Genomic DNA, 20,271 nt, shown 5'->3' on the forward strand with positions numbered 1-20,271 from the left:
CGGGGTTTCGGGATTCGCGTCATTTTGGCCCCACCCCCAGTGATGTAATGCTTGCTTGGGGTCTAAGACCCAAAACAGGCATTACGTCATCGGGGGCGGGGCCAAAATGATGCAAATCGCACAGCCCTGCCCCCTCCGCCCATACACCCCTTCTGCCCTCCAGGATCTGCCGGACCCGGCCAACGCAAGGTTGGTAAGTATGATATTACTAAGAAAAAAACATGTTTTGTTCCTAATGTTTGGCACTGCGCCCTCCATGCTGCTTTTGTTCCCCTTCACCTGTCTCCCCTGTTTCACACAATATGCTCAATCCTCCATTCCACAACCTTAAACTGGGTACACACTACAAGTTTTTCGTCCAATAATTGGACAAATCAGCCGACATCCGACTGTTTGATCAGATATCGTGTAGTGTGTATACTTACACAATAATCTAAAGTCGCCCCAAAGTGCCGATCATCGTGTCGTTTAGTTGGTCGTACTGTTTAATTTTTGCCGACCAATCACCTTCCAATCCTGCAGTGTGTATGAATTCACCCGACTATCGGACAATAATGTATCTCAGAGTGACAGGTCTTAGTCTGCCTGCTGCTGATCTTGTCATGATCCACGGTCTCTGTCAACTGTCTGCGGCTGTTTTTCTTTAGAGAAGAGACTGATATGGATGGTACAGGCTGCTCCCCCCCCTCTCTCACCCTGCACATGTAGTCTTAACCCTCTGTGTGCTGGCTGGAACGGATAAGATTAGTGCAGCATGAGAAGATTAGAGCTCCATCCATCCGTTCCTGGGGTTAAACTTCAGCTGCCGGAGATAAACCTGTTACACAGAATTTACGGCCTGTTTAAAGTTCGGCACTTAACACTAGAGATGTGCAGCGGCGACTTTTGGTGTCTCGTGTTTTGTGTTTTGGATTCGGATTTCCGTGATGTTTTGGGTTCTGATTTGTTTCGCAAAACACCTGCCGAAAGGTTTTGGTTCGGATTTAAGGTTTTGGATTCGGATTTTTTTTTTAAAAAAGCATAAAAAGTTCAAAAATCAAGTTTTTGGGCTTATTTTCACTCCTACGCTATTATTAACCTCAATAACATTCAATAACAAGCATTTCCACTAATTTACCGTGTATTCTGAACACCTCACAATATAGTTATTAGTCCAAAACGTTGCAACGAGGTATCTTTCTGGACTGCGTAGTGGAGTGGTCCCCACAATATAATAACAAAACCATCAACTGGTCTTAATCGCACCAAAAAATGTACCTGGACTGCGTAGAGGAGTGGGTCACCACAATATAAATTAAAAACCCTGAACTTGTATGATTCGCACCAATAATGTACCTGGACTGCGTAGAGGAGTGGGTCACCACAATATATATAATAAGAAAACCATCAACTGGTATGAATCGCACCGAATAATGTACCTGGACTGCGTAGAGGAGTGGGTCACCACAATATAAATTAAAAACCCTGAACTTGTATGATTCGCACCAATAATGTACCTGGACTGCGTAGAGGAGTGGGTCACCACAATATATATAATAAGAAAACCATCAACTGGTATGAAGAATCGCACCGAATAATGTACCTGGACTGCGTAGAGGAGTGGGTCACCACAATATAAATTAAAAACCCTGAACTTGTATGATTCGCACCAATAATGTACCTGGACTGCGTAGAGGAGTGGGTCACCACAATATATATAATAAGAAAACCATCAACTGGTATGAAGAATCGCACCGATTAATGTACCTGGACTGCGTAGAGGAGTGGGTCACCACAATATAAATTAAAAACCCTGAACTTGTATGATTCGCACCAATAATGTACCTGGACTGCGTAGAGGAGTGGGTCACCACAATATAAATGAAAAACACTGAACTTGTATGATTCGCACCAATAATGTACCTGGACTGTGTAGAGGAGTGGTCACCACAATATAATTAAAAAACCCTCCATGGGTCTGAATTCCACCCAAAAAGTTTATGGACTGCGTAGTGGGGTGGCCCCGGTACCCAATTTGATACCAGGGCCACAATACCTCCTCCAAGTTCCAAGTGTAGTGTTTATAACATCTTAACACTACACTAATTCTAGCACGTCAAAACCTCTTGTTTTAAATAATGACAGGGTATTTAACTTTTGATTTAATTTATTGAATTTGTTGTCATTTTCTTTTACTTTTTGAACATGGCAAACAACTGTTGAATGGTCACATAATGCCAAAAAAATAGTTGCAAGATGGAATTGTCCTTGGGCCCTCCCACCCACCCTTATGTTGTTGAAATAGGACATGCACACTTTAACAAACCAATCATTTCAGAGACAGGGCCTACCAAACAACTGTGGCTGAAATGATTGGTTTGTTTGGGCCCCCACACCAAAAAAACAATTCATCTCTCCCTGTGCAAACTAAACGGGCTCTACTGAGGAAAGATGTCGTCCTCATCCTCAACCTCTGATTCCTCTCCCCCTACAGTGTGTACTTCCTCCTCCTCACACATTATCAATTCGTCCCCGCTGGACTCCACAACCACAGGTCCCTCTGTACTATCTGGAGGGCAGTGCTGTACTTCATTGAGGAATTGATTATTCATTTTTATAAACATCATTTTTTCAACGTTGTGAGGAAGCAACCTCCTTCGCCGCTCACTGACCAGGTTCCCCACTGCACTAAAAACTCTTTCCGAGTACACACTGGAGGGGGGACAACTCAGTTAAAAAATAGAGCCAGTTTGTACAGGGGCTTCCAAACTGCCTTTTGGAGTTCTACCACGTCACTACCTCTAGTTAATTTAGATTGCAAGGCTTGTAAATATAAATACTTTGAAGATAAAAAAAGGCAGGCTGCACAGACTGTGGAGCTAGAAAGTGAAATTAAATGGACCACGTTACTTTGGTGGCTATCTATGCCCCCCCGCCCTACACTTGTAGTTGAATATAAATAAAGCAGCCTGCATAGACTGTAGAACTAGAAATTCAAATATACAAAGAAATGGACAAAGGCAGTTTGGTATCTGTCTGCATCAGATCCCCTCTCCACTAGGAGTAAAATAGAAAACTATTCAGCCGTTATATAATCTAGAATATAAATAGAAATTGAGAAAGGCAATTTGGTATCTGTCTGCATCATAATCATCAACATCCTCCTCAGCACCAGCTACATCAATATCCTCCTCCCGGTGTACAACATTCACACCTTCATTAGCCAAATCTGTAACTGGACTGTGGGTGATCCTTCCAGCATATGCAGAGGGCGTGCTGCAAATGCTGGATGGAGTCACCTCTTCCCGTACAGTGATGGGAAGGTCAGGCTTCACAACCACCAACACCCTTGGACTCGCCTTGGAGATTTGTGATGTCATCTGTTTAGAAGGCAGAGTTCTTTGCTGTTTTGTTGTTGTTGCTGACAGCATAACTCTCTCAAATTTTTTGTAGGGGGGGGAGCAGGAGGGCTTAGATCCTTGGGTGAAGCTGGACCACTAGTCATGAACACGGGCCAGGGCATAAGCCGTTCCTTGCCACTACGTGTCGTAAATGGCATATTGCCAACTTTACGTTTCTCCTCAGATGATTTTAAGTTTCTCTTTTTGCTATTTTTTGAGAACTTGGGCTTTTTGGATTTTACATGCCCTGTACTAGGAGATTGGGCATCGGGCTTGCCAGACGACGTTGATGGCATTTCATCGTCTATGTCATGACTAGTGGCAGCAGCTTCAGCATTAGGAGGAAGTGGGTCTTGATCTTTCCTTACTTTATCCTCCAAATTTTTGTTTTCCATTATATGTAGCACAAGAGAGCGTACCCCTAAGCCACACACACTCGGCAAAGCCTTTAAAAATTATATGCGGCACAGGAGAGTAGCACTGGACTTATACTGCTGAATCAGTGAACTTTGTAATAGCAGTACCACTGGACTTATACTGCTGAATCAGTGAACTTGGTAATATAATATTGCAGTACCAATGGGCTTATATACTGCAGGATTGGTTTTGCAAATTTGGTTGTAATTAATTTTTTTTTAAAAAAAAATTTGTATTTTTTTTTTTTTATAACTTTTTTTTTTATTTTTTAAACACTTGGGAATAATGGGGAAATAACTATGCCCTTAGAAGCACAGGACACAGGACCACTGGACCACTGGACTGAACAGGGCACAGCACAGGACCCAGCAGCACCACTGAACTCAAAATTGACAGAGCACAGCACACAGCACCACTGGACTGATACTGCAGAGCACAGCACAGCACAGAACTAAACAGCACAGCACAGAACTAAACAGCACAGCACGAGATTTACCAGGACAGAGGACCACCTAACACACCCTCCCTCTACCCTGATCAATGCCCGAGTGAAGATGGCGGCGACTAGCGGGGAATTTATAGGTTCCGACTATCGCGAAATCCGACAGCGGGATTATGAGTCAGAGCCTCGGTTTCAAGTTTTCATTTGGCGCCAATACCCGGATCTGTCTCGGATCAGAAAGGTTCGGGTGGGCTCGGATTCACAAAATCCGAGTGGGCTCATCTCTACTTAACACAGTGCTGTGTCAAGACAGGCTGCCCAATACAATTGCTGGGCTCCGCTGAACATCTCTCAATGAATTAAGACCTGACCTGTCACTTGCCTTTTATGGACTACCTTGCAGCCGATAATTTTGACAGATGAAGAGCAGAGATCTGATGATAATCGTGTATAGTGTGTACACATCAATCGGTATGCTGATCGGGATTTTTTTAATTTATTCTGTCGTTGGTATATCGTTAATCGTTTACTTCTCTGTAGTGTGTACCCAGCTTTACTAACTAACTTACTGTTTATCTACTTTGATGAGGGTTGAACTTTCTCTCAGTAAAATACTGCTCTCTTCAATCTCCCCTACGTTCCATGGACAAAAGGTCCAGTGAGTGTTTTATCCAGGAAATTCCTGGACAAACAGGTCTTGAACGCTCTTAAAAATGGTAATTTCTCCCAATAGAACTTAAAATGCTTTAGATTTGCTTATTAAAAAAACAAAATAAACATAAAGGATTAACAGAGTACAAAAGAGTGAGCTAAGCATTTAAATTGTTAATGAAACTGAGTAAACAGGTGACTTATTTTTTTTTTAGAATTTTTTTTTATCCAATTTTTAGAGTGTGGGATTCGCTGATGAAGCGAGACAGTGAGTTCCAGAGAATAGGAATCTAAAAGCTAAAAGTTTGAGCCCCAAAGTCCTTCATCTGCAGTGAAGTGAGCAAGTGGGAATAATGGGAAACACACTGCTTCAAGTACCTGTGTCAATAATCTTATCTTGCAACAGATTCAGCATTTTACAGGCAGCCAGTGAAGGGAATGTGATTGGCTTTTGTCTTATCATGGTCAGGAGAAACTGTTTTTGTGTTTTTGCATCCTTCAAATTATAATTTTTTTTTTAATTTTTTTTTTAATCAAAAATATATTTTATCCAATGGAGGTGGGTGAGTATATGTTTTACAATTTGCAGTAATCTGTAGCTACTCCTACCAGTTGCTGCCTCACAATTGCTTATTCCTTTGTATGTTGTCGTGTGGGATTAAATATGGATCCCGATAGTGGCGTTTGCTGCTATTGTAGACCAAGTATCACGGTTATTGTTATGCTGTACTAGTTTATATTTGACTTTGGGAAAGTTGTTGTGATGTTACTTTTTAGTCTTTAGCTGAAATTAAACTTTTTCTTACATCATATGATTTCATAAATATGGAAATGCTGGGTTGTGCATTGAGCTGCACGTAATATTCACTTCAATTGCTGTGTACAGAGATTGTGGGGCCATGAATCAATAATTATGTCTCCTGGCCACATCACTGCAGCCCCTGATAATGTCATCAACAGCTGGGTTTGTGAAATGGGGCTGAGCACTGTAGTGTATGGCCACAATATTAACCCAGTGTTTATAAATGGTGCTGATGTACTGGCTGGGTACACTCTACTGAAATTTTTTCCCCATGCGATATCGCTAACGATTTTACCAATGATTGAAAGTCACAAAAAGCATGCGCTTCATGTGTACACACTATACACGTTTTACAAGATTTACCTACAGATCTGTGCTCTTCATCTGTCATAACAATCGGCTGAAAAGATCGGGACTCCATAGATTGTAAGTTTGCGAGCAGGGTTCTCTTACCTCTCTGTCTGTATGTATTACCCAGTATTGTTTTATTAATGTTTGTTCCCAATTGTAAAGCACTACGGAATTTGCTGGCGCTATATAAATAAATGTAGATGGTGATGACTCTGTAAACTATATGGAGATCTGGTTGTTAGTGCGTACACACTGCAGAAATAGAACAAAATCGTAGCCATAGTTCAAAGAGATTTTTAGTCTATTTTATAAAATCAAATCAAATGATACTGTGTGCTTTGGAATCATAAACGTTCATCATTGGAGCACTAATGCGATATTGGGCCGAACTGTCGTTTATCGTGTGATTGGCTTGATAATCGGCTGACAAACTTGTAGGGTGTACCCAGTCTTAGATGTAAGATAATTCTTCATTGGTTCAGGGTTTAAGATAGTGCAGTACAATGCAGGTCATAGGTCAATTCAAATGATGCTTCTCCAAAGGTGGGGGCAACTCGCTCCAACGGCTCTCACAATCGCACAGGAAACTATAACAACCAATATTTATTCACTTAAAACAACTTCAATTATTTGATTTTGTTCCAAAACACAAACAGAATAGCACTGCAACACTAGCATATACAAGTAATAGCAGTAGTGTGTATGGTAACTCTATAAACAAAAGTTTCTAGTGTTGCATCCATTTTAATTAATTTTATTAGTATTAATGAGACTAGTAAAGCGCATGTCATTAACGCCAGTGGGTATGTGACATAACTAGTGATTGTTTCAGCTACCACTGGATACACCCAGAGACTAATCCTCCACCAGGCAACCTGGGTGTCTGCTTAGGTCCTGGTAGGCTATGATGTGCCCAGATAACTTTAACCCATGTTTAATTTATTGAGGGACCTCAGAATACTCTTGTGGCTGCCTATTGCTTTCAAATGCTCTGCTTCACTGCATAACAGGTGGGTTGGTGGGCTGCTCGTGGTAATAAAACCCTAATCTATGCTACCTCTAGCAACACTTTGGTTATTATAAGCAGGAGGTTAAGCCACTGTGTTTCTAAAGATGCCAGTGTTGGTGTCTGCTTATGAGAGAGGTGTGTGTGTGTGTGCGTGATGTACACACCCTGAAGCGGTCTCCATCTTGATGTCTGCTGGCACTCTCTCCAGAATCCAACAAAAATTAAAGGAAAAGAAAATATAGGGGCTGTTTTTTAAATTATTTTAAAAACCTTGATATATTGGAGGTGGGAAGGGGAATGTTTTGGAAGGTACGATCGGAATGGGCTAGGGGTGCTGACCAGTATCTGGGTCTTAATCTGGCACTGGGGGTATCATGTTCATGACAAATAACAATGAGCAGGCCTCCACTTCCTGCTCTTAAATCATGAGATCTCAGACCATAATATGAGCGAATGTGAACTGTCTTTGCCTTTGTTTTTTTTTTTTTTTATTAGAATTGAGCTTTCCATGCATTTCTGAATGTCATAGTTCAGGTTTTCTTGAATACAGCTTTGTTTTTTGTACTCCACAGTACAAGAAAGGACAGTGGGCAGACGCATGTTAACTAAGTATCACTTCTGTCATTTCACAATTTAGTCCTAAACAAATGTCTTCTAAAAACCCCACCTCATGATGCAAAATTAGCTGCACAGTAGGTTGATATCAAATCATTTTAAACTATAGCAATATATTGGTGATATTTCAGTGTTTTGTGATAATTACATATAATTTATATTTCCTGTATGTATTAACAGCACTGGACTAGTTTTGCATTTATTCTACGAGATATGCTTCTTTTCCCATATTTTAGACTACTAGGGGCCGATTCAATTCGGCCACGTTATTCTAGGAATAATGCGACCTGTGCACTATTTGCGTTGGAACAGTTATTTTAACGCTGAATTTGGGCTGCGAGCAAATATCTGGGTTAAAATTACTGTATTAAAGGTAATTGTATTCGCGCTGGGCTATTCCTACACTAAGGTGGCCAAATTAAATTGGCCCCCTAGAACTGATTTAAGGAGGACAGTTGGGATAGATTAATATGTTAAAATTCTCATCAGCGCGTCTGGTGTTGGTTGAATGTTCACTAACTGGAAACACTGAAAGAATTCATTGAAAATATTAAATAATTTTGTAATGTTTACAGGGTGAACCCATTACTTATTTTATAAATCAGAATGATTTACAGGCTCGTTCAGATAGCGGTGCTTCAATTGAGGGCTAGTTCATACTTATCTGCGTTAAAATTATGACAAATAAGAGTCATTGGTGTTTGTCACACTATTTTATTCTAGAACATGTCAAAGTCAAATTATTTAAAATTGTATGAAAGATCAGTCTGATTCATTGTATATTTATGATCGTCATGTAAAGTACGATCGCAGATAAACACACATCATGTTTGCTTTATTAGTATTGTTTCGTTGTGTATAAAATCTTTATAGGCTTTATATAACATTGTACCAAGTACACTCATGTTACTCCTTTTAATGGTGGGAACTAGAGAGGAATTACTTAAACCAGTATCTGGGGGGATGAGCAGACGGTCACATATACAGTTACCCAAGCCACAAGAACTGAAGAGCTGACCTATAATAGACCGTGCTATAGGACTGTCCCTGGGCTTTGGCCTATAGGAAAGTGACCAGTGTAACTGTGCCTGGAACTCCTATTATACAATAAATCCACCTGCACCTCTTGTGTATAAATTATTCCACTCTGCCCTTTGGACAAGAGAAAATTCTGGTTAGCATGTCTTATTCTGGTACTAGCTACGACTGCGTAGTAAATGGCGGTACTTTTATACTTTTGAACTTATGTTTATTTGCGAAAACACTGCTTTGAAAACACATCCTGATTGGACATCCACTTATTTATATTTAATAAATGAAACCCTGTGTTTAAAACTTTAGAATGCAGCAAAACCCTATTTCTCATATGCTAACGCATTTCATCAGTATGTTACTAATATTATATTGTTAATAACACTAAGCGTAACAAAACATGCAGAAAACGCATTAAAAACGCACATGCAGTGTGCATTCGTTTTCACGTATTTGGTCGGTCTCTCTCTATCTATATATATATATATATATATATATATATATATATATATATATATATATATATATATATATATATATATATTGTATTACACACACACCATGTTTTGTTGATTTTATTGTCCAATAGAGATAGGATCAGTGATGCAAGTGCTATCAGAAGCAGTATAGCTTGTGTGTGTTATATATTTATATTTGGAGTTGCAACACAATATCGTCATTTGTTTATTCCAGAAGCATGGGGAACCTGCTATGAATCATTCTAACTGATTATTTATACTGTTCTGTTTATTTGTCAATCACTAGATGTGCCTAGATTTTACTCTGCAGTGGAAACCCTGCAATATTTATTTACATAAATTACCCAAGTCCTGTAATTCAATCATATGTCTAAAAGTCACATGGGCATTTTACCAGCTTTCAGCTCCTTAAAAATGTGAGGGATGTTTACATAATCTGGTGTTACACATAATATGCTATGTATAGGACAGACAAGTTTACGGATGACTTTCTATCTACATACCCACAGCATTCAGTATTTTGCTTGAAATATCTGTATCCTAGTAACCAATGGTTCTGCTCAGTGCCCCTCTTCTGTTCCCCATGTCTTTGCAGCTGACTTCCCTCTCACTATGCCTCATATCTGATCTCCTTCTCTCTGCTATCCCGTCAGCTCCCCATCTTGTCTTTCCAATCTTTCTTCCATCCTAGTTTCAGGTACGATTGAAATTCTGTGATTGTGGAAAGGCAGGTACCTAATCAAATCTTGGGTAAAATACTGTTTGGATGTTTCTCTTACTAGAGCTGTATTATTGCATGCATCAGCTAATACACTTTCTCACAGAGGGCCTCATTTAAAGTTAGGAGAAAGTGCAGTTAAAGGGTGCAAATTTGCACCTGGACAAAGTATGTTGCGATGCAAGGGGTGCAAATGCATATTTTTTTTTGAATGCAGGAACAAAATTATTGGCTAGCTTTATTTATACACTTAAGAGTTGATTTAGGATGCCCTCTGACTTTAAATCTGTCTGCATATTTTTAACCCTCCCACACACCCCACATTACAACATGTTTTTGCGAAGTGCAATATTGCACCTTCTAGCTGGATTTACTCCTGGCATTTAATGTGTCCAAATGTGTGTAATTATACAATAATGATCATACTCTAATACCTCAAGCACATGTGATTACTATATGTCCATTTGTTAGGTTCCTAAATAATAGTCCTCTAATATGGTTATAGCAGTCCTATCACAGAATGACTTTATTACTGTTCAACTACAGCAATAATAACTTTTTTTTTATTTTTTTTAACATTTTTGAGGAGGAGGAGGGGAGAGACTTGTTTTTGAACATTCACCCTTGCTACACAAAGCCACTTCCTGGAAATGGCATATAGAAAGGGACACCCCCTTTATTAGTAGTCCTTGTTTAGTGAAACACTATATTTGAATGTTTTATATGTATAGTGCTTACTTTTATTTTCTTGTGTGTTGCAGATATTGCAGTGGTAGAAATGACTGATGCTTTTCGCCAGCCCTCCCTGTTCTACCATCTGGGTGTTAGAGAAAGCTTTAGCATGGCCAATAATATCATCCTTTACTGTGATACAAACACTGAATCTCTACAGTCGCTAAAGGTAAGTTAAAATGAACAGTAAAATCAGCAAGTTCAGGTAACATTGTTTAAATGCACTTGTTGAATGAATAAACACACAATCCTCAGCGGACACCAATTTCACCTAAGTTCATATGTTTGTAGTGTTCTTCTCCATATTGTAATATACTTCCTAGACCCTGCACCAAACCATTACACACATATAGGTTTGTCTCATGACTCCTTTACAGCTCTGTTATATATGCTCAGGAGAGTTGCATTACTCCACAAGAATGTTGCTGATCTGCTGACCAACTGTAGCATCTAGTCATGCGTCCTGCACAGACAGCCCTTATACTACTCTAGCCTGCACCCATCCATTCCCTAGCCAAGAATACCAGTCAGTGTAGCTAATAGTAAATATTCATTCTACATTCTGGTTTCTTTATCAGCATCCATACATGATATAACAGCAGCATATCAATCATGCAAACTATGTGACCTCATGCTGTTTGAGGGTACATCCAGATGGACTTTCTTTTCTTTATAAAAATTCTATAAGCCATACTTGTTACTCATGCCACATCTAGTAACTTGGACATTTAATAACATTATTTCATGCTGTCCTTGGCGTTTTCTAAAGAAAAACCCTTATAGACAATTTGAGCATTTTTTGCTATTCAGGTGAATGGAAAAGTGTTTTTAGTATAAGATGTATGTTTGGAACCAGCACTTGGGTTTGTTCTGACAAATAATTTTCCCCTTTTTTTCCGCTCGTGTTGTGTTCTGTCCGCAGAAGAAACAGGTTTAAAATGTTTTAGTAGTGGCATTTAACAGATTTATTGAGCAAGGGAGCTCACAAGCACCTTAAGAATCACAATTGAAGGCTTATTAATTGAGGTCTTGTGAAATAAGTTTTAGAACCACTCTAATACTCAGAATACCACACCACACACCCCTTACCAAACCTCACCTGTAGCCATGGATTAACTGAAAGTTGAGTTTTATATGGAATAGACTGCAAATAATACAACTATATTACTGCTTCATGCCAGTTTAAAGTATTTTCGCACATAAATTGTTTTTAAAGTAAATTGGTCCCTAATACACACACATGTATTTACTTATCCTTTCCCTTGAATTCCATGTGTATCTTTTAAACTTTCTCAACTTGCCTCTATGTCCGTTTTCTATTCCCCTTTCCTTTCTGTCTGTGTATGTCTAATTCGGGGAAGTTGGCCTCACCTAAAATAAAGGCACACCTCACATCACTGAGGCCAACCTTCTAATGTGAAAACCAACTTATTATACGATGCAACATGCTTATGGCTGATTCACAGACTAAAGCAAATCAGGAATAACTGACCAAGCTCGTTTTTGGTTTTTGACCTATCTCGGCAGCCATTTATACATCTCTCCTGCCAAGCGATAGGTGAAATTCCAAAGAGTGTGCAGATACAGGTTGTAGAGAGGGTTAAATTCCCACTCATGCTTTCATACAGCAAACAGGTGCATACCATGGGTGCAATTAGTTTATTTTCTTAATTGGTTAATTATTGAGAATAAAAGACTATTTATTTGTTTTTTATGGTGACCGAGGCAAGTTAGTTGGCCGGTGACTAGTTAGAAGATGATGTCTAGATAGAGTCAGGCTCACAGGGATTTTGAATGGCTTCAGGTGTTGTTATATGCTGAACAAACTGCTGTCCATACACTCCTGTCAATAAAATTGGATTTCTGCTACTCTGGAGTGACAAGTCCTGTAAATACCAACTTCATCACATTTGCCTGCCTTTAAATGTGCTGAAATAGAAATTGCTAAACAAGTGTCTTGAAAATGGCACCTAATTTTTGAATTGCACAAAGGCATCAAATATAGAAATATCACCATATTTTCCAGAGTAGTATAATTGGGACAAGTGGCACATCATCCAGTTAGCAGCCCCGATACCAATTTGCTAAACATTATAAAGAACTGAATAGTGTTTGTTTTGTACTGGCCACGCACACTCTGATATCACCAGCAATAATTACTCTATTTGCCAATATCGCAGGTGTGTGTGGTTCAAAAATAATTCTATACCCAAGTCTAAATTGTTTCCATAAATCTGGTCAGCAGATCGCTGCCCTCTGCTTGCTTGTGAGATTGTGCCAACCACACTAATAGTGTTGCACTGTGTTTCGGCTCCTTGGCCTGAGGACCAAATTGCCCAGATTGGTCTACTTTAGCCATATTTGTATGTATTAGAAAAGTGGCAAGTGTTTCTGGTAAGCGTCGTGCCAGTCTCCAGGATCAGCACTGCGTGTGGCCTACTTTAGTTACATACACTTTTTAACTTGAAAATAAAGTGATTATTACTAAAAGTGAAACTCTCACATTAGAACAGCGGCAATAATTTTCACCTTTTTTTACTGCTTTTCTTCCTTAGTATGTTTTAGCTGCATTTATATTTATTTTAATTTTCTCTTTTTTTTTTCTTCAGGAAATCATTTGCCAAAAGAATAATGTGAGTATATATTTTGGAGTTTTTGTGTTGCTGCTGGCATGTTGATGTGCTATCCTGAATTAGCTAACTTTGGTGGTGGTTTCATTCATGCAGCCTGTTGTTGTTCCTTAGTTGGGGATCGGTGGTGGTAAGGTTCACTGTATCTTTCTTTGGTTCTGCTCCTTGTATATTTGGAGAACCTGTGGAAAGGGTGGAGGTTTGGAGAAGGGAGAGAGGGGGCTCACCTTCTTTCTTGTGGTTCACAAAATACCTGGTTGGTATGTTCTTAGTTCTTTCTATATAATAAATAATGTATAAATGTATATAGCTCTCTTGTATAGGGTATAGTGCTGATAGTGGCTTTGGTGAGCAGGTATAAATGTATCTTTGGGAAATTCAGTATTTCACATTATTAGCTCTTATAATGTTAATTTGTGGTTTTTGTGCAGGGTTTTATTTGCACAGTCCAGCGAAGAAACTAGTTAGGTCAAAGTTTATAGCTCAACTATGTTTATAAACCTTTATTTGAAGTACAAGTTAACATGAAATCTAAAAATAAATAAAAACTATATCAAAATATAAAATAAAATATAAAACAAGAAAACAAATGTGGAAATATAAAATTTAGACTGAATAAGCAAATAGAAATGGAGAGATGAAAATCACGATGTGGTAGAGAGAAGGGATAAATGGTGTGGGTAAGATCAGCGGGAGTAGAAGTAAATATGTGGATAGAGGGTATAGTTAAAACTGTGGAAACTGGAATATGCTGTGATGTGGTGGAACGGGAGAATAAATGTATGAATGTGCAGCTGACAAATCTACGGTAACTGATGCTATCATGCCAACAGGGACCTAAATCTCTAAGGAATGTTCCAGGCTCATTGATGAATCCATGCGACAAAGAATTTCAGCTGTTCTTGGGGGCAAATGGGGGTCCTACCCAGTACTAGAAAGCAGTACATAGTAAAGTGGCCACTTCTAAGGGTTTGTCAATACAAGCGTTTTCTTATGTTACATTTCAATTGGGATGTGAAGTGGTTAAACTGCCTGAAAAGTAGTACAGCATAAAAATCACATCCTATCTATGCATAGTCCCATATGCTGTCCATACTATAACAGCCCTAATAGATGAGATTTTTAGATTGCTGCGTGAAAGTGATGCAGACGCCAATATTTAGTCATAATAGCTGATCTGAAGAGTATTTCAGTGTGAAAAATCTTATCTGGACCATCCCTATTGGTTATGTGCTGTTTAATATCTATAAAGGGCTAATGCCTCAACCATTTTTTACAGTATGCAGGGGATTCAGGACAATCAAATATAGAAGATACACATTATACTTTAATGTAGCCAGTGCTTTTAGTTCCCAATATTTAAAGTGGATCTGTCAGGTTTTAATTAAGGTAATAAATTCCTATAAATTAACTAAAGTTGTTCAATGCATTTTTATTTCCGTATAGAAAATAGCTGTTTACGCTTAAACTCCCGCCCTCTCCCTCAGGCTCACTACCTGCCATCTACAATAATGCCAGGTAGTTGCTCAGCCCTCGGCTAGAAGAGTCCTAGTGCTGGACATTACTACCTGTTGCATGGTAAGGGTTGAAAACTACCGCCTTGCTGCTGACATGAATAGGAGCCCTCTGTAATATAGTACAGTAGTAAGGCTTCAAGATTACAGCTACCAAGGAGGTCAGGAATCATTAATAGTCACTGCCCACCCAGCAATTAAATATTAAAAATTGCAGTGGTTGTCTGGTGATCCCCAAAAGGTGAGTAGATGTCACCAAAAACAAAGATTCGGTTAGATTTTTATTTACTTACATTCTGCTATGACCGATCCAGCCACACTGCTCTGCCCTGCCCTGCCCAGATATATTCATTTGTATGTATTTAAAGTAAGTAAGCTCACTTTTCAATGTTAATGTGTTACTTATATACCTTTTTTTGTTTCATGTATCTTCTTTGCAGATGTGCACTGCTAACTACACATTTATTCCTTATATGACAACACCACATAACAAGGTGTTCTGCTGTGAGAGCAGCTTCATGAAAGGATTGACTGAATTGATGCAGCCTAACTTTGAGTTACTTCTCGGCCCCATTTGTTTGCCACTGTCGGTCCGCTTCATTCAAATCTTGAAGATGGCACAGGCCAGCTCATGGTAAGGGCTTTTAATTTGATTTACATAATTGTACAACTTTGTTTACAGTCTTATGAATTTTATTTCTTGTATTTGAAGAGAAATGGTGTGTTTGTGTGTTTTCGATTAAAGCCAATTTGCTAAATTGTAAGAATAGGAGCATGTTCATTGGCATTCATGTAATTCTAACGCCACCTACACCCAATCACAAAACACGCTATAGTAATACTCACAAATTCTACTGAAGGTCAGACCTTTCTTGGAATACTACTGTGTGCTGAGGTAGACTGGCTAGTGTACTTGTGCACCTGGGATATTCAGGTGAACAAGGTAGTATACTAGTTTACTAGTTAGCACAGCCTGGTATGTTTGTGTCTGTATGACATAGGGTCCTATACTAGTGTGCAGGGGGACACAGCCTGGTACAATAGTGCTGGATATGTAACAGGGCAGATTGTTGGCATCCGGAAAGTAGTATAAGGAAGGATTCTACAGGTCCGGTGGTATGGTAGATAGGCGAAGGTTCCCTCAGTAGTGTTGGAATAAAATAAGGAACACAGGGCTAAAACTGCACAAACTTGTGGGTTTATTCTCTTTGCTTGTGGCATAAGGTTTACCACAGCAGCAGATCAGTAGTGGTAGTGTAGAGAAGTAATGGCACAATACTATCAACATGCAATATTATTTAACATGTCACAGAATAAATCGCATTTTAGGAATCTTGGTTCAACAATATGCAAACATAAATCAACACAATACTTTCAGCAGAGATGCAACAAGGATTAATCCAGCTTGTTCAGGTTAGATGCTTTCTAGTTATCTCTATGATATACAGAACCCAAGGGGGTAAATTATAATCTACAGGTTTAAGCGAAATTTCAGCTGACACATGAAGCTTATTTACTTGTAGAAGTTGAAATCAGTAGTCCACTTAGCAATCCGTCTAAGGCAGGCCTGTCCAACCTGCGGCCCTCCAGGTGTTGTGAAACTACAAGCCCCAGCATGCTTTGCCAATAGACAACCTGTTCATAGCTGGAAGGGCATGCTGGGACTTGTAGTTTCACAACATCTGGAGGGCCGCAGGTTGGACAGGCCTGGTCTAAAGGAATAAGCAACTCTCCCAGCAACTGTAGGGTTAAACAACTTGCACTTCTCTCATCAGCATCCATTTTAGGCAGTTTCAGTCAGCTTGCAGATAACTTTTAAATACAGCAGATTTGGCTGGAAAAAAACTCTTCCTTTTGCCCGTTCTAGAACACCTCTCAATAGCAATATTACAGTTCCTGGTCAGAGGTTTTAATAACAGTTTGTTGTCTCACTTAAATAACTTGAACATAGCAAAACAAAAGAAACTTATCTGTCTTCATATGAGTCCTGCTGACATCTCATGGGCAGTGGCAAGTTAGGTCTTTTCCTATATTACAAAGGTGCTTATTTCTGGGCTGGCTGCAAACATCCCTCAGGACAACAAATCAGCCATAGATTCAGTGACTCTTTATGGGAAGATCCTGCATTAGTTCAACCAGCTGTCACACACATCACTTCTCTCTCTAGCCAGTCTGGTTTTGGCCCCTCCCCTTTTCCCCAAGAATCTCCTTTAAGCCTTCTAGTACATTCTTGGGCTCTAGAGAGCAGCCTGGGCTGTAGTTTGCAGTCTGTCCACCCAAAAATGGCCGAAACAATTTGCATTTAACTTCCCAGAGGCACTCTGGGGAACTATAGTTTTCTGAATGAGTGCATACAGTAATATACCTGTGATTTGCAGGGTATTACAGATACAAGCTGCTATAGTGCTCTAGGCAGCATTAGGTGGTATAATGGTGTGGTAGGACACAAGACTAAGTATAATAGTGTTCTGGTGCACAAGACTGGTGGTATATCTTGTGTGCTGGGGTGCACACGTCTAGTACATTACCTGACCCTCCAACATGACACCTTCCATTCATGCTCCGAACTTACTATTTCACTTTATATAGCAGCAACATGGACAGAATTAGTAAATTGCTGTTTATTTTCAATGAAGTACGTTGGCATAGATAATTACAATAGGAAAATACATTGGTGAGGTACTGTTTCACATGTGCTGGATGGCATAACATATTGGACATTTGGGCTTTATATCCTGTAGTTGTTGATTTCGAAGAATGGTCTTTTATGTTACCATGTTGTGTAATGTATGTATTTTACATAGTCACATGTTCATAGTTCCACCTCCCCATTTTTAGTTCACAGCTTATACATTGTGATAGGAAGATGCTGCAGAGCTTGCAGAGCAGTTTCAGAGAAAACCAGTACACAGCTAACTCATAACTTATACAGATGTATACAGAAGTGTATATTTCTGCTGCACTTATTTAGTCTCCCTTTTATATTTTACTTATGTTCTGTTGCTTAATTACTATCCACCTGCTTTTATTGTAACATTTTCTAACATATATTCTCCCAAAATATATGTATGAAGCTCCATGCTTTAATAACCAGTTCATTTTAACCTCACTGCAAAAAAGTAAAAATGATCATAAACCATTTCTGGAATTTTGGGGCACTATTTCCCTCTTTCTGTGAGGAGCTTGATGTGGGGATTCAGTTAGATTTAGGAGTAAATCCAGCTAGACCGTGAAATTAGGGGGTTGCGTACTAGGTAATTGTAATTGCAGTGTGAAAACAAAGCTAAACAGTATTTGTGTGCCACAGGCACAAACAGACAGTGTTTTCCATGCATATGAGAATAAATCCTTTGCACCCTTTGTATAACAACTGGTTTGTCCAGGTTCACATTTGCACCTTTTTAGCTGAATTAACTGAAAATAAGGCCCTATATGGCTATTGAACCTTAGCAAGTTTCTGTGCTAACTTAAGCTGGGTACACACCTATACAATCCTTCTTCAGATGAAATTTCTTTATTTTACCAACTATTGAAACTCAAGATGAGCATACTAATTCATGTGTACACACCTACACAATTTACCATCAGATCTGTGATCTTCATCTCTCAAATCAATCTGCTGAAAAGGTTGTGACTCTGTACACGCGTTACAGATATCTGCCTATGCTGCTGGTCATGAATGCATACACACTTACACATTTGTCCAACATTGTTCCTTCAATGCAGTGTATATTTGCAAGATGAAACATGGTCGTCGGAGCGTACACACTCTTGCAATATCTGAACAAACAGTCGCTTATCGTGTGATCTGCACGATCAGTGCATAGATGTATACCCTGCTTCAGTCTTTTGTTGTATTTAAATACATTAGATACATATGTAACTTTGCTTTTAACTTTGTCTGAACTGGCTGTGTCTTGGGTGTATGTGTTTGTAATTGTGCCCTTATAAATAAAATGATGATGAAGGAAATGTGGTGAATTGGCTTGAGCAACTCTTCCTGAAAGAGAGAGAGAGGTGTTCTGTAAAGAAAAGCAGTACAGTAATGTGATCTCTTCAGTGTATCAGTTTTTGTTTAGTTACAATTTAACAAAGTAGAGACAGGGTATTACGTTATTTGAGACATAAATAATGACACTGTTTTGTGAGGTGAGTCATGTACTAGTCTCCTAAGGTAGAACTGCATGTTGATATGTTGGAAAGGAGAATGAACTGTACTATCTTGCATTTACCTGCCTGTGATAAATGTTCTGTCCACTCATAAGTTGATTAAGAGCCAGCGAGCCCTGGATGCCATGCATATGGTGGCACTTGTAGTTCTTCAAGCGCCAGTATAACCAAACAGATTGACTGCTCTGGCTTGCTGGTACCAATAGTGCCACATTTAATAATGCTGATTTGTTACGTTTAACTACTTATTACCGCAACGCCCACCCAGGCACAGTTGTTGGAAGAGTGCTAGTGCTTTGCATATGGGGCTGTTTCTTTTCCTAAAGCTATGAGCGCTGGTGCATGAATCTCTGGAAGGGGAGTCCCTATTTTATTATATGTGCATGTATGTATTTGTGTATGTAGATATGTTTTATGATGCTAATATCATAATATTAATAGGAATGGGACAGACAAATAAACGTTCATGTTATGCCACATAGATGTGCCCCCAGTTCATAGTGTTCCTCATACTTAACTTTGGCATCAGCACCCCTTCTCATAATGAAACCTGGGAGCTGCTCCACTAAAGCAGCCGATGACTGCCGAAATGGAGCTGCTGAGCATATGCAGAAGTTCCATATCGGCTTTCGTTGGCTGCTTTAGTGAGGCAGCTGCGGAGCTCCAGCGTGCCAGACAGAAGTGGTTGTCGTGTCACGTCTAGCACGCGTGCCGGAGGTTGCCGACCACTGCTCTAGAGCAACAATGTGAACCTGCTTTTATTGTACCTGTACTTAATGCTGCATGCCCCTTCCCTCCTTTGAACTGCCTCTCGACGTACGGCCGTGCAAGTCAGGAATGCACAAGAATCGTAGTATGAATGACGTACTTGGTGCACATATGCGGTACAAAAATGCATATTTCTCATTCATTCCAATTGGGGAACACTGCTCACCTTGGGTATGGGGGGGGACTCTGTGCTGGGCATAAGGCACTAAAGAAATAACTTGTCTGGCCTGCTTCCTCCCCTCTATGCCCTCCTGTATGGAGGTTATTCAGTTTTCATTTTAGTGCCCACAGAGTAGGGCATCGTTTAGAGTTTATTTTATTTCATTTTGTTTCTTACTTTGTTTATTCTTGGAGAAGTTAGCTCTGCGAGAACACCGGCTCTGTAATAGAGGGTGCAAGCTTATTGGCCACATACCTCTATTTTACTATGGCTCTCAGAAGGGTCACCTGGTCTCAAGATGAAATAGCTGATTCTAGGGACCCAATAACTGTGACAGATTGGTGGCATTACACTGGGCCACAGTCTGGGAAGCTGGGACTATGACATAGAAGTCTCATTCA

The 20,271-nt window shown here is 39.5% G+C and overlaps 1 protein-coding gene across 1 annotated transcript in view; it reads left to right on the forward strand.

Moving 5' to 3' along the window:
* The window catches only part of MAP3K5 (mitogen-activated protein kinase kinase kinase 5), a 107,350-nt gene that overhangs the window by 26,411 nt on the left and 60,668 nt on the right, over positions 1–20,271 (forward strand). The window contains exons 2-4 of the mRNA XM_075203153.1: positions 10,658–10,797; positions 13,238–13,261; positions 15,213–15,406. Coding sequence (XP_075059254.1) covers positions 10,658–10,797; positions 13,238–13,261; positions 15,213–15,406 — 358 coding nt within the window. The remainder of the gene's footprint in view (positions 1–10,657; positions 10,798–13,237; positions 13,262–15,212; positions 15,407–20,271) is intronic.

This window comes from Mixophyes fleayi, chromosome 3, assembly GCF_038048845.1.
Source record: "Mixophyes fleayi isolate aMixFle1 chromosome 3, aMixFle1.hap1, whole genome shotgun sequence".
Taxonomy (NCBI): domain Eukaryota; kingdom Metazoa; phylum Chordata; class Amphibia; order Anura; family Limnodynastidae; genus Mixophyes; species Mixophyes fleayi.